The sequence below is a fragment of the Chanodichthys erythropterus genome, chromosome 10, assembly GCF_024489055.1.
Source record: "Chanodichthys erythropterus isolate Z2021 chromosome 10, ASM2448905v1, whole genome shotgun sequence".
Lineage (NCBI taxonomy): Eukaryota > Metazoa > Chordata > Actinopteri > Cypriniformes > Xenocyprididae > Chanodichthys > Chanodichthys erythropterus.
In genome coordinates, this window is record NC_090230.1 from 46,906,744 (window position 1) to 46,919,515 (window position 12,772).

Consider the following 12,772-nt stretch of genomic DNA (forward strand, 5'->3'; position numbering starts at 1 on the left):
CGCATTTAGAAACACTCTTTCATGTCGGGGTCCTGACAAAGAAAGTCGCACACGAACTGCAGCCCTTAGCATCTCTGCTAAACCGCAACAAACTGCGAAGCTATATCAAAATAAGCAATATTAGAGCGTGAACTATGATCTTCAATCACTCTAGCGAATTTTTTAATTGTACAAGCATGCTAAAAGACTTGCATGTCTGTGAAGAATTATGCATATGAAGAGTGTGTGGATTTAGCACCGTACTATTGTTGTTCCTCATGTCAATAATGCCAGCCTGCACTTAAAGAGACCGCCAGCCTTCTGTTGCACCCGCTGAACCTTTTCGAAAAGATTCTGGATTCACTAAAAGGATATATGCAAAAAGTCGATGAATTCAAACAACAGTGCTGTAAATAATTAAAAGGGGTTACTGCATGAAGTTTCCTATCAGCAGGTGAATGAAGGATTGTCATTGAGATGCTGTAAGAGGGATTGATAACCAATACAGTGATCAGAGCAGCGACAAAGAAGATGGACAAGAAATCCTTTGATATCGTTTTGGACGAAATCAGAAAGGTACCGTTTATTTAACAGAACAATTGATCTGTTCTGAAAGGAGGCAGTGGTGATCAGTATGGTTGATTATTATTATTATTGAATAAGCAAACAAAGTATAACATTAATATTGTCATATTTTTCTTTGCTCTGAAGTGTGTTTTGACAGATCAACGAATCAAAGCTATAGAACAGGTTCATGGGTATTTCTCCAGTGAACAGGTATGCTGACACAGTAACACCATGGAATGGTAATTCTGCAGTATTTTACACCTGCTTACCTGTCAAACTTCCTTCCTCAGGTGATTGACATTTTAAAATACTTCTCCTGGGCAGAGCCCCAGATAAAGGCTGTCAAAGCCTTGCAACATGTAAGAATTCTTCTGCTTCTTTTTTTTATGTAATCCACAATTTTGTGACAAAATTTAACCACACAACATGTTTTTTTTTTTTTTTGTGTGTGTGTTTGTCTGCAGAAAATGGTTGCAATTCCAACAACAAAGGCTGCAAATATCCTTAATTGTTTCACATTTTCAAAGGACAGAATTATTGTACTGGAACTCATAGCTCTGTAAGTTACACTCAACAGAAATTAAACGCATCGGCAAATATCCATACAAATCAAATATATTCAAGCAATGCAATATATAATGTATATTTGTAGAAATATTTCTGATGCCCAAAACTACCGTCCTGTGGAGGACGCATTCCGTATTCACCTCTCTGAGAAGAAACGTGCAAGAAGAATCCTAGAGCAGGTAAAACTTTCTCATTTAAGTGGATTTTGAAGCTTCTAGATTGTATTGAATGAATGAGGATTTTAATGCACTTGATGTTTGTAATTTGTTCAGGTGTGTAAAGTGGGATGTAAAGCTCCAGTGGCGATGATTTCATCCTGTGGGATGATCCCAGGGAACCCTTATCCCAAAGGCAAACCCAGCCAGGTCACTGGAACATTCCCTGTGAGCCCCTTTACTTCATAAATATATTTAAATGCATACTGTGTAATTTGTCCATTTAAATTAATTGTGGCTTTTATTGAAACTTTCAAGGGAATTCCAGCCAAAAAGGATGGAGAGGATTCAACCCTGGATGGAAAGGGTATTGCTGCGCGCATACTCGGACCAAGTAAACCGGTATATTTTACTTTTGATGCTTAATTAATGGCAAAGAACGTCATGTTATCTTGGATAATGGATAGGTCTCTATGATATCATAACGTTATCTGCCCTTTTATTGCATCTATTTCTATTTTTCCAACAGTCACCATCAACATACAATCCACACAGACCTGTGCCATATCCTATTCCCCCATGTCGGCCACATGCCACCATTGCTCCAAGTAAGGCCCTTTTTCTTCCGATTAGAAAAGAAAAAATGTAAAAGATAAGTTGTTTGGGAAATTATCTTCCTAATGGACAAGAAATGTGGAGTAGACCATGTATATGCCAGCAGTGTGTCTGTGTACAATATGGAAGTGGATGCAGAATGTTCTTACCCTCTTCTCTGGATGCTGCTCAGGTGCGTACAACAACGCAGGTCTGGTGTCATTGGGTGGGGTCATCACTGCCAGTGTGCCACCCCCACCCTATCGAGCCACCCCCAATTTGGCAGGTACAATGTGCAGTTGCTGTTGCTAGCACTGTGTGCTGCCTTTACCAGCTGCGACGGCAATGTAGACGCTACCTCACCATGGCATGCTCTAAATCTGCCTGCAGCACCTATAGCATGCAGTATGATCATGCTTAAAACTCTCTCTCCAGGGCATTCTTTACTGATCTTTACTGGTCATTTCCATTTGCTACAACTGATTATAGAGAGTACAAATTCTAGAATGCATATTATTGTAACTTGTCATGCTCACTAAGCAGTATTTCAGATTTTCCGGAATCTATGTGTGAAAGCAAAGTTCTGACCAAAATACAATTTTTAAATCTTTAGGTAGAAGATAATGTTTTAGACTTGGTAATATGCCTAAATTTAACGTTATAAGTATACTCCCTATTAAAAGTCCATGGAGTTACTGAATATAACTTGCTAGTATTAAGTATTAGTATTTTTACAAACTGAGGGGAGGAGTGGAAATTTCTTATTGAATCCAGAACGCTTCTTTGCCTAAATGCTTTTATCACAAGGGGGCACTGTGTCATATATTTTCAGCCAATGTTTAAAGCATGAATGCTTGCTCTGCTGCATTGCGCATCTTATGGTGCAGCTAGAAGATTGGGACATTTCCTGAATTCTTTCTTGCTTTCTTTCTAATGCGTCTAACACTAATAAACTTAGATGCATGTGGTGCCTGTGTCTAAATTTAATGGGGCTTTCTTCCTTTTAATATTTCTTTGTGCTGATTGTTTCATATTTCCAGGTTACAGCCGACCTGTCAATCAACAAAATCCAACCTCCAGCATCTCTGGCACACCTGTTATTTCTCCTCATAACTCCACCCCATCTACTCCTGTCACCCCCCAGCCTCAGCCTACCACACCAATCACTCCAGTTTTCCCAGGCATGGTCCCATCCCAGAACCCTGTGACCCCCTCCCCAACTCCTGCGCCCTCACCCTCAGTCATCAAAGGTCCACCTGTCCCAGCTGGCTCTCCCCAAGTTTCCTCTAACTCCAGTGGCCACACTACACCAGTTCCTTCTCCGTTCCCTGGCATGGCCCCTTCTGGTAGAAACACCCCTTCAGTCATCAAAAGTCATACCCCATCTGGAACACCCTGTGGTACACCCGGGCCGAGTACAAGCATCCCTCCTTCTCCCTTCCACAATCCGCCCCGTTCTGAAACACCTTCCGGTGGCCTCACACCTACTCCCAGGGTGACTGGCGACCCCTTGACTACTCATGGAGCTATGGGATTACCCTCAAAGAAGGGTTACCCACCTTCCTCAGATTCCCAGTCAGCACTTCCATTCCCTGGCACTCCCTCTACCCAGTCACATTCAGTTATTCGTAGTTACACACCCTCAGGAATGTCCTCTCTCACTCCTGGACGCTCAACTCCCAGCATGCAAGGTGTTGGAGGATTACCAGTGGCTCCTGCTGCTCCTAGTCCTAAGCCCTCTCCAGGACTGACCTCCCAGGCAGCCATGAGTAGTCCTGCTTTCTTTAGTGAGCAACATGCCAACTCCATGGCCCGGCATGGTGGAGGTAGTGGAAGCAACAGTCCTGTCCCTTCCGCTTTCAAAGGTCCCTCCCGCTCTGGCACCCCTTCCCTTAGCTCTCTAGTAATGTCTAACTCTGCTGTCCTTTCCCGACCTGTGGGCATGGCCCATGGCGCTGCCTCGCCACAGTCTTCTTTACCCAGCTCTGTAGCCGGACTGCACAGTCTTTCCTCGGCTCTGGGCTCTCAGTCTGGAAGCAGCCCTGCTCCACATTTTACAGCAATGTCTCCTTTTTCTGGAGCCCAGTCCTCCATTTCCACCCCATCCACTCCTACTCCTCCGGTCTCATCTGTATATTCTGGCCTGGCTCACTCTAGTGCTCCCACTCCCTCCCCGTTTGGCCTAGGATTGACCACAGCTCCCTCCGTGTTCCCGGGTCTTCCTCCTGGCGCAAACCCTGGCTTCCCAGGTTTTGGAGGGTCAGGGCCCCCTGCAGCAGGTAGTCCAGTGCTGTCCTCCTTAATGGGGCTTCAGGGAGCCTCTTCATCAGTAGCCACCGTTGCACCTCTCCAGGCGGCAGCAGTCGCAGCGGCCGCTGCAGCAGGAGTCCCCTCCTCTTCTCCTGTGCTTCCTGGATTCGCCTCTGCATTCAGCTCTAACTTCAACCCTGCTCTAGTTGGCCAGGCTGGGTATGTTTTTTTTATTTTTTTTTATTATGTTTAATTACTCATTACATGATCATCTGAATTGTCTGTAATATGGAAACTACTGTTTGAAAATCTAGTGAGCTGCCACTTAGCCAGCAATATAGGTGCACTATCCTACACAAAGGCTTTTCCAAAATGTAGGATGCCTAATTATGTTTATGCATGCATTTCAATCCGTACTGAAAAGTAATAACAATAGTTCAATCTAATCACAAATGGACTATTTTATTCAGCACTTGTTTGTTATCTATTTCTATTTCTAGAGTATTGTACTGTTAGCTTTGCAACATGCTAATGGCAAAAACTACTGTAATCAATTGTGTATACAGCAACTTTTAAGGTTTCATCTAAGTTAGGATGCTGCCTTAGAAGGACTGTGTAGGCAGTAGTCAGTAAGGTGGGTCAATGGGAACATGTTATGTCAAACGTTTTCCAGTTGATAAGCTCTCTAGAAAAAGTCCAAAGTCTGTACTTCTAGTCTTCATATTATCTGAGTAATATGTTTTTCTCAAAGAAATGGTAAAACCATCAAAATAAACCATAACCACTAGAGTATTTTATGGTCATATGGCTGATTAAGTTCAGATAGCAGGTCTCCCATCAACATATAACACATGTGAATTATTGCTGTCAAGGGGTGTTATTGTAGTGAGCACATATGTCATTTGCTATAGTGTTTCAGATTGCACAGTTGACTTTAAATTTTTGAAACTACCTAACAAAGTAATTCTCTTTGTGACAATATCATTTGAATTGCATTATTATAAGCCTTCCGTAATGTTGCTTAATGTGTTACTCAGGCTAACTGGAAGTCTCCAGGCCCCTGGAGGTGCAGCTTTCCCAGGATTGCTGTCTTTTCCCCCAGGGATGCCCAGCTTCTCCACTACAGCATCCCCTGCTGCCCTCTCTGGTCTACACAACTCTGCCATGCAATCTGCGCTTTTGCAGGTAGAGCACACATGCTGTCTGTCTATCTACATTTATCAGACACTGCAGACTGCTAATTGATTATTAATAGGCCACTGGCTATTATCATTATACCTGTTGTTATGATTATGAGCAAGATTTTTAGAAGAATTTTCTAATTTCAATTTCTTGTCTTCGATTGTAGGCTCACTCAGCATCAGCGCTGGACAATTACTCTCCCCAGCCGAATGGATTCACTAACTACCCTGCAACTGCTGGCTCGAGCTTCCCTCTGCAGCCTGGCCTGCACCCATCACTGGGATGGCAGTAGCTCGCAATAAGAGGACAGGCATATCAAAAACCTTGTGACCTAGGTGTGTGCGAGTGAGTAAACAATGATGAACATTGTGGACTGTGCTTCTCTGCATGAAAAAAGGCGTGTCTTCAGGCAAACTAATGTGGCAGCTCTATTTTCCATTCATTTCCAGTCGAAGAAATTCAAATGTCTCAGATCGAAACATAAACTTGTGGTATAGTGCTCTGCATTAGCAGAACATCATTTTGATTTACTTCTGAGGGTTGGACTGTTGTCATGTATTTGAAAGAATGAAATGGATACTATAATTATTTTTTTGGAGAGGTGGTTGGGGGGGGGTAGAAATAATAAGGGCTTAACTCTGTTTAAGCGTTGTGATCATTTTGAAAAATGAATACTAAAATTAATTGCTAAAATTAATTTTAAATATACACCAGTAGATGAACTGTGAATAGTCTGGGTGTCTAAATTTTACTGTTTTTTTTTTTGTTTGTTTTGTTTCATGAAAGTAGTGAGTTAGCAGACATTTTTCTTTTAGATGTTTGTGAATTACTGTACATGTAAATACCCTTTGAGATTGGGTAAATTAGATGTTTGCTCTTTGTACTGTAGCTGTTCTGGTTTTTATTTTTCCCCAAGTTACCGTGCAGATGTCTCTATAGGAGTTGACTGAGTTGCTTTTCAACTCCAAAGTGACTTTAGTGTTACAAATTTTACAATGTTGTGCAATTTTGTTGATATTAAAGGGTTAGTTCACCCAAAAATGAAAATTCTGTCATTAACTACTCACCCTCATGTCGTTCCACACCCGTAAGACCTTCGTTCATCTTCAGAACACAAATATATAAGATATTTTCGATAAAATCCGATGGCTCAGTGAAGCCTGCATTGCCAGCAATAACACTCCCTTTTTCAGTGCCCAGAAAGCTACTAAAAACATGTTTAAAACAGTTCATGTGACTACAGTGGTTCAACCTTAATATTATAAAGCGACGAGAATACTTTTTGTGCACCAAAAATAGCAACTTTATTCCACAATATCTAGTGATAGCCAATTTTAAAACACGAATAATTTGTTTCGAATCAGTGGATTTTATCAAAAATAACTTGATTTGTGTTCCGAAGATGAACGAAGGTCTTGCGGTGAAGAACGACATGAGGGTGAGTAATAAATGACAGAATTTTCATTTTTGGGTGAACTAACCCTTTAAGGTCTGAACCATGAACTTTGCATGTATACAATATATGTAGATCTCAAAGTCTGAGTTACTCACATTTGTTTCCATTTATATATTATAAAATATAATAAAGAATATGGTAGATTTAGATTAGTATGTTAAAGAGCCTAATGAAATAAAAGCTCTTTTCTTAGACTTTCTTTGTTGTTTGTCTTTATTCTGAATTTTTTTATTAGAAGTGATATCACTTGTCAGTTCAGGACTTACCAGAATGACCACAATAGCCACAGCAGGTAGTCACGTACAGACAAAACCAAATTCAAATAGATATGTTACCAGGATTCTGTCCTGCATTTATTATTAAAAAAAATTGTGAAACACAGTCAGTTTTAGTTTCCTGCTATAGTTTTTATTTAGAAAAGTGATATTAATTTACCACAAATAATGTAAGGATGTTTGCATTGTATTACTGATTTCTCCTTTTTGAATGTTAGAGAAACCTGGTAAGGTAAATTGAGGTCTTTGCTTGTGAGCCTATTTAGAGAACTGATATTAAATATTACAGATTATTTTCACGTTGATTTACCCAGCCCATACTATTAGCCACATATCAGTAGTGAAATCACAACTTTACTCTCTTTCACGTCATGAATCATGAGACTCCTGCCATTACGACTAGTTTCCACCTGACCCTTTGTTCCCTTTTTCTTAGCTTTATGCAATACTACCTATGACTAAGTTCCTGCTTGTAAATCATGAATGGAAATCCTCACATGACTAGATATAGGCAATACATAGGTAATATTTATATAGTAAATATAGTTATAAATGCATTAAAAATTATTTGCATTAAATTTGCATTTAAAAAACAATTGGGCCCCATAGTTTAAAAGCAGTAAATATTACATCTGAATTCTTTTACTGATTTACCTACCACGCTGTTTCATAATTTGCTGATATGGTTTATTGTTTTTGATAACAGTAAAACAAGGAAATGTTTAAAAAAAAAAAAAACAGTTGGAAAGTGCATTCAAATGTTTTTAGGAGGAAACACACTGGCTTGATTGCTGAAGAAACAAAACATGGATCTGTTTGTCAGAGAAATCACAATAATCATAACAGCTTCATTTAAAACATCAGCTAGATATTGCACATTGGATGGTGTCATAAGACCATTATGCTCTGTAAATGATCTTCTAATTGCATTGTAGGCAAGGCCACACCCTTTATAGGAAGTGCTTTAGCAGTAGAAATACATCTCTCCGTTACCCACACAGCCAGAACTGTCTTCTACACATCCTGTTTAGCAACACAACCACATGGAAATGGAGTCTGAGATGGAGCGAGGTGCCCAGAGCAAGCAGAATCTAATCAGTAAGATCCTCTTTCCCTTTTTCTCTGTCCCTGTACTGTGAGAATGTTACTATATTACTGTATCATAATCTTAATTCAAACTACTACAGCACCTGAGTATATTATGGTTTGCCACTGACTTAAGTTGTATTCCTTAACTATCATTAGTTAGAGTTATAGAATTTGCATTAGAGTTTGATTTGCAAAGCAGTCAATTTTCCACACCGATTCACAACTGAACCCGCATGAGGAAAGAGAAATAAAGAAATATACAGTACATATATCGTCAAATGGCTGTTGGTGATATTTTTAGTTTTCAGATCTTGTTTAGATATAATCACCAGGAACAGACAAAAAAGCTTAACTAAGATTGCTATTTTATTTATATACTTATATATTATATACTTGCAAAAGCCTTAGGCATGTTAGTATTTTCACACAAAAAAAAAAGAAAGAAAAAAAAGTTTTAAGCCAGGTATTTATATCTTTTGCTGTAGTGTGTCAGTAGAAAATATCAGTTTACATTTATACATAGGCTTTTGCACCTGAAGTCTTATATATATATATATATGAAGACCTCAGGTGCAAAAGCCTCAGGTTCAGTAATTCCACTTTAATGGCAATTAATAGGTCGTTTTCATTGCTATAAAAGTGAAATAACTGAACATAAACATACAAGCTTGATAAAAATGCTTATTTTAGAAGAACATTTCAGATGGAACTTATATTTCAGATGGCACTTAGAGGCTTTTGCATCTGAAGTCTTCATATAATAAAAAATAATATATATTATATAATACATTTTCAGCATTTTGGGGTTGGCCCATTTTTCTGATTTGAATAATCACATCAGATTAAGAGCGGAAAACATTTGAGCATGTATTATAGTTTCATGATTTCTTCTCTTAGGTTAATAGATTGCTCTGAACATTTTGACACAAAATAGCCTATGACTATTGACTGTATCATACAATAATCAATAAAGTTGATCAATAAAGTTATTACCATGAACTGAATCACAACACTGCATGTGAGTTTGATAAGTCAAATGTGGAGAATGTACACACACGTTTTAATGTTTCTCTTGAATGAGTACAATAGACGGCATAAAACAAGGCCTTGGATGGTTGTTGGGCTGTGCAGAGTGTATGGTAAAATTAGAGTAGCCTTATCCATCACGCTTACATATATGATAAGTAATAGGAGGGTTTGTGAGCCAGTGCTCACCCACTCACTCATTAAGGGCCATCAAGAGCTGATTTATGATGAAGAGTGTCTCCCTGGTGACACATTTATCTGAGCTATCCAGTGAGGCACAGGTATTGAATGTTTTGGTGTAAAGTGCTTTTACTCAGGGTTAAGGGTAAAAGATAAGATGTGGTTCATGGTTCGAGTGTCATGGATAAGTTGCTAGTTAGAAAGAGAGCACCTCTGCAAACAAAACCATCTATAAATTGCTCTTTTTAAGTTTAGCAGTCAACCGTTGCACTTTGACTTCCTTTTTTTTATATAATTTGGCTCTGTATTTACTTTCATGTTAGTCATGTGCTGTTTGTGAGAATGACAGTTTTCTGTTGTTGCAGGTGAAAATAATGGTGGTTTGGGTTGCTGTGGGTGGATCCTTGTGATTATCTCTGCATTTTTCAGCATCTTAATATTTCCAATAACCATTTTCATAAGCATTAAGGTATGAACCACAATAGGACAAAGAAAACCGATAATCTTTATATTAATATTTATTACTATTACTAGGCTCTATGGAACCAAAACAGAATAGTATCATTGCGATATTCTGTTTTTATTCACATTTTAATTACTAAGTTAATAAAAGTTACTATGTTTGTATGTATATATATATATATATATATTTATATATATATATATATATATATATATATATATATATACAGTATATACACACAAATGGCCATATTCCAGGATGGCAAAGTCACGTTTCACCAGCCTCAAATTGTGAAAGAATGGTTGGGAGAGAGAGCATGAAGAATCATTTTCACATTTTCACACATGAATTGGCACCAGACTTAAATTCATTGAAAGTCTTTGGGATTTGCTGAAGGAGAGTGCTGACCTCTTGCATTGTCAATACAAAATCTTGTCTTGATCTCATTTATTTCTATCAAGAGGTGCATCAATTTTTGGAAAAATTATGGGCGCACACACACACACACACACACACATATATATGTATATTATTTCTGTTAATGTAAATTTTTCTGATATTAAACTGTGTAATTGGCTGTTGTCCCTGATGGCTGGTTTCCGTACTGGTTTCGTGACTCTGGTATCACACAGCTTCTTCTTTCTTCTCAAATAATAAAATAAATTTATTAAATAAAATTAAAACTCTTATCAGTATTTCATGACCACTTATTAATACTATAATTTTAATAATCAATCTTATAAAATAAGATGATAACTAAATACTTTCCTGATCTTACAAGTCTTGCACTTTAACAGGAAGCAGATGCCTGTTTTACACCCTTCAGGTATTGTTCAAATGTTTTATAACGCACTTTATGTGTTTCATTGCTTTTGTATAGATTGTGAAAGAGTATGAGCGCGCTGTCATATTTAGACTGGGGAGAATAACAGCTCGAAAAGCCAAAGGACCAGGTAAACAAGAACGTTTAGTACTTTAGAACATAGTAAGAGACTTTCTGTCTTTCAGATCTTAGATTCAGTATTTCAAAGCTAAACATACTGGAGTAACACCAGCTTTTGTCAATGTTTGCCTTGGACGTTCCCCGGATATGTACATGTTCAAATTGTTTACACCAGCTGAGGACATTTACAGAACTTGTTCTTAAAACAGTTACCTAAGCTCAAACTCAGAGTCAGTTTAGAACAAGTAGTGAATCAATTTGTATGACACAGATCATATAATTCAAAATAGTATAATTCCAAAATGTCACCTGTGTCTAGGAATCTTCTTCATCCTCCCCTGCACGGACTCTTTTGTCAAAGTGGATCTGAGAACCGTCTCATTTGACATCCCTCCCCAGGAGGTAAAGTAAAAATAGATACGCAATAAACGATAAGTTATTATTGATTAACAGACAAAATTGCCTATTAATTTGTCTATTCTTGCACCAACAACAAAAATAGTTCCAATCAAACAAAGTCAAGGTGGATATATGAATCCACATGAATCCTTGCAACGTTACGTTCATAACCGAATGAGTTTTCGAACGAATCGTTTCCGCGAACGATTCAATGACTCACTCATAAAGCAATTCGTCCCTGAATGAAATTTGAATGAATTTGAACGCAAATTTTAAGACTGAATTCGGAATAGCATATTGGCAAACTATTTTTTACTATTTGTGCCATATAAATATATGGGAGAAACATGCTATTTTTGAATTCAGCCAGAAGTAAATAACTAAATGACCCGTCAACTGTTGTAGACTATAGCCTAAGTTGCCACATTTTCATTTCTGTTTGCATTTAGATCTTGACCAAAGACTCAGTGACAGTTTCTGTGGATGGTGTTGTGTACTTCCGTGTAAGTGATCCTGTTGCCTCAGTGGCAAATGTGTCCAATGCGGATTACTCCACCCGCCTACTGGCCCAGACCACTTTGAGGAATGTCTTGGGGACCAAGAACCTGGCTGAGGTCCTTTCTGACCGAGAAGGCATCTCCCACAATATGCAGGTGAGCATGAGAAAAATAGATAATGGTTCCCCCAATTGTGCATCAATTATAATTGCAGGTCTAATTCAAGTAGATAAAACTGAAAGTGTATCCAATTTTTCTTCTCCCTGCTACTAGATGTCTCTAGATGAGGCCACAGATTCGTGGGGTATTAAGGTGGAGCGAGTGGAGATTAAAGATGTTAAACTACCACAGCAGCTGCAGAGAGCTATGGCAGCCGAGGCCGAGGCTGCCCGTGAGGCCAGAGCAAAAGTGAGCATTACAGCCACACCTTCCTAATATATGTCCTAATGTATTTTAATGTTCAAGAAAATGACACCAACTTTAATTCATGTTTTACCTGCCCAAGGAAAAACCAGCCAGACAACATGCAACATTTGATTTCGGTGTGCCCTAGCTCTGCATGTGATGCCACACCCTAACAGAGTGTTTTGTGATAATGCAGGTCATTGCAGCAGAGGGAGAGATGAATGCATCCAGGGCTCTGAAGGAGGCGTCTCTGGTGATCGCAGAGTCTCCATCCGCCCTTCAGCTCAGATACCTCCAAACTCTCAACACCATCGCAGCTGAGAAGAACTCTACCATCATCTTCCCTCTGCCCATGGATGTCATGAGTCACTTTATGAAGAAATGAACGTTGAATATTCACAAAGTTTATATTACACAAAGTGTTTACTAGTCATTCATTTAGAAATTTTTACTTGATTTTCTTATGTGCCATGTTTAACATATTTCAGTTTTTTTCATGTTGTGGGGGATGATGTCATATATCTTTAACTGGAAAATAATGATGCAACTTAAGGTTTACAAATGACTTTATTTAAAAAATACAATATCATATTTCAGAAAATATATCAACGTGTTACGCAATTTTCAAATGCCACCTTATACAAGTATGCATGAAATTAAATAAAATCTACAGTAAAAACAGAATTTCTTTAGTCATTTTTACAAATGAGAATGACAGTATCTTTCAGCTGTTCTTCATCCTAAA

The 12,772-nt window shown here is 38.4% G+C and overlaps 2 protein-coding genes across 3 annotated transcripts; both read left to right on the forward strand.

Annotated features, from left to right (window-relative positions):
* The first annotated feature begins 38 nt into the window (after positions 1–38).
* Positions 39–6,732, forward strand: proser1 (proline and serine rich 1). Its single transcript, XM_067397963.1, has 12 exons — positions 39–555; positions 691–756; positions 837–905; positions 1,011–1,105; positions 1,199–1,292; positions 1,386–1,496; positions 1,587–1,670; positions 1,798–1,876; positions 2,056–2,148; positions 2,903–4,331; positions 5,150–5,297; positions 5,461–6,732. Exons 1-12 carry the CDS (start codon positions 511–513, stop codon positions 5,584–5,586), a joined length of 2,439 nt encoding a protein of 812 aa, XP_067254064.1. The 5' UTR covers positions 39–510; the 3' UTR covers positions 5,587–6,732.
* Positions 6,733–8,019: 1,287 nt separating this feature from the next.
* Positions 8,020–12,696, forward strand: stoml3b (stomatin (EPB72)-like 3b). Of its 2 annotated transcripts, XM_067397965.1 has the most exons (7): positions 8,020–8,123; positions 9,686–9,789; positions 10,664–10,736; positions 11,046–11,128; positions 11,575–11,778; positions 11,896–12,030; positions 12,224–12,693. In XM_067397965.1, the coding sequence occupies exons 1-7, from the start codon at positions 8,069–8,071 to the stop codon at positions 12,410–12,412; spliced, it is 843 nt and encodes a 280-aa protein (XP_067254066.1). In that variant the 5' UTR covers positions 8,020–8,068; the 3' UTR covers positions 12,413–12,693. The 2 variants fall into 2 exon arrangements, with proteins under 2 accessions (XP_067254066.1, XP_067254067.1); XM_067397966.1 differs by lacking the exons at positions 10,664–10,736; positions 11,046–11,128 and having other exon boundaries at positions 12,224–12,696.
* Positions 12,697–12,772: the final 76 nt, after the last annotated feature.

What these genes read in the sequence shown, in the direction of transcription:
- stoml3b (XM_067397965.1), top strand. Translation starts at nt 8,069, where the DNA reads ATGGAAATGGAGTCTGAGATGGAGCGAGGTGCCCAGAGCAAGCAGAAT. An exon ending in GAGCAAGCAGAATCTAATCA is followed by an intron (nt 8,124 to 9,685) that starts GTAAGATCCTCT and finishes CTGTTGTTGCAG; the next exon opens with GTGAAAATAATGGTGGTTTG. An exon ending in TTGACATCCCTCCCCAGGAG is followed by an intron (nt 11,129 to 11,574) that starts GTAAAGTAAAAA and finishes GTTTGCATTTAG; the next exon opens with ATCTTGACCAAAGACTCAGT.
- proser1 (XM_067397963.1), top strand. Translation starts at nt 511, where the DNA reads ATGGACAAGAAATCCTTTGATATCGTTTTGGACGAAATCAGAAAG. An exon ending in ACATGCCACCATTGCTCCAA is followed by an intron (nt 1,877 to 2,055) that starts GTAAGGCCCTTT and finishes GATGCTGCTCAG; the next exon opens with GTGCGTACAACAACGCAGGT. An exon ending in AGCCACCCCCAATTTGGCAG is followed by an intron (nt 2,149 to 2,902) that starts GTACAATGTGCA and finishes TCATATTTCCAG; the next exon opens with GTTACAGCCGACCTGTCAAT.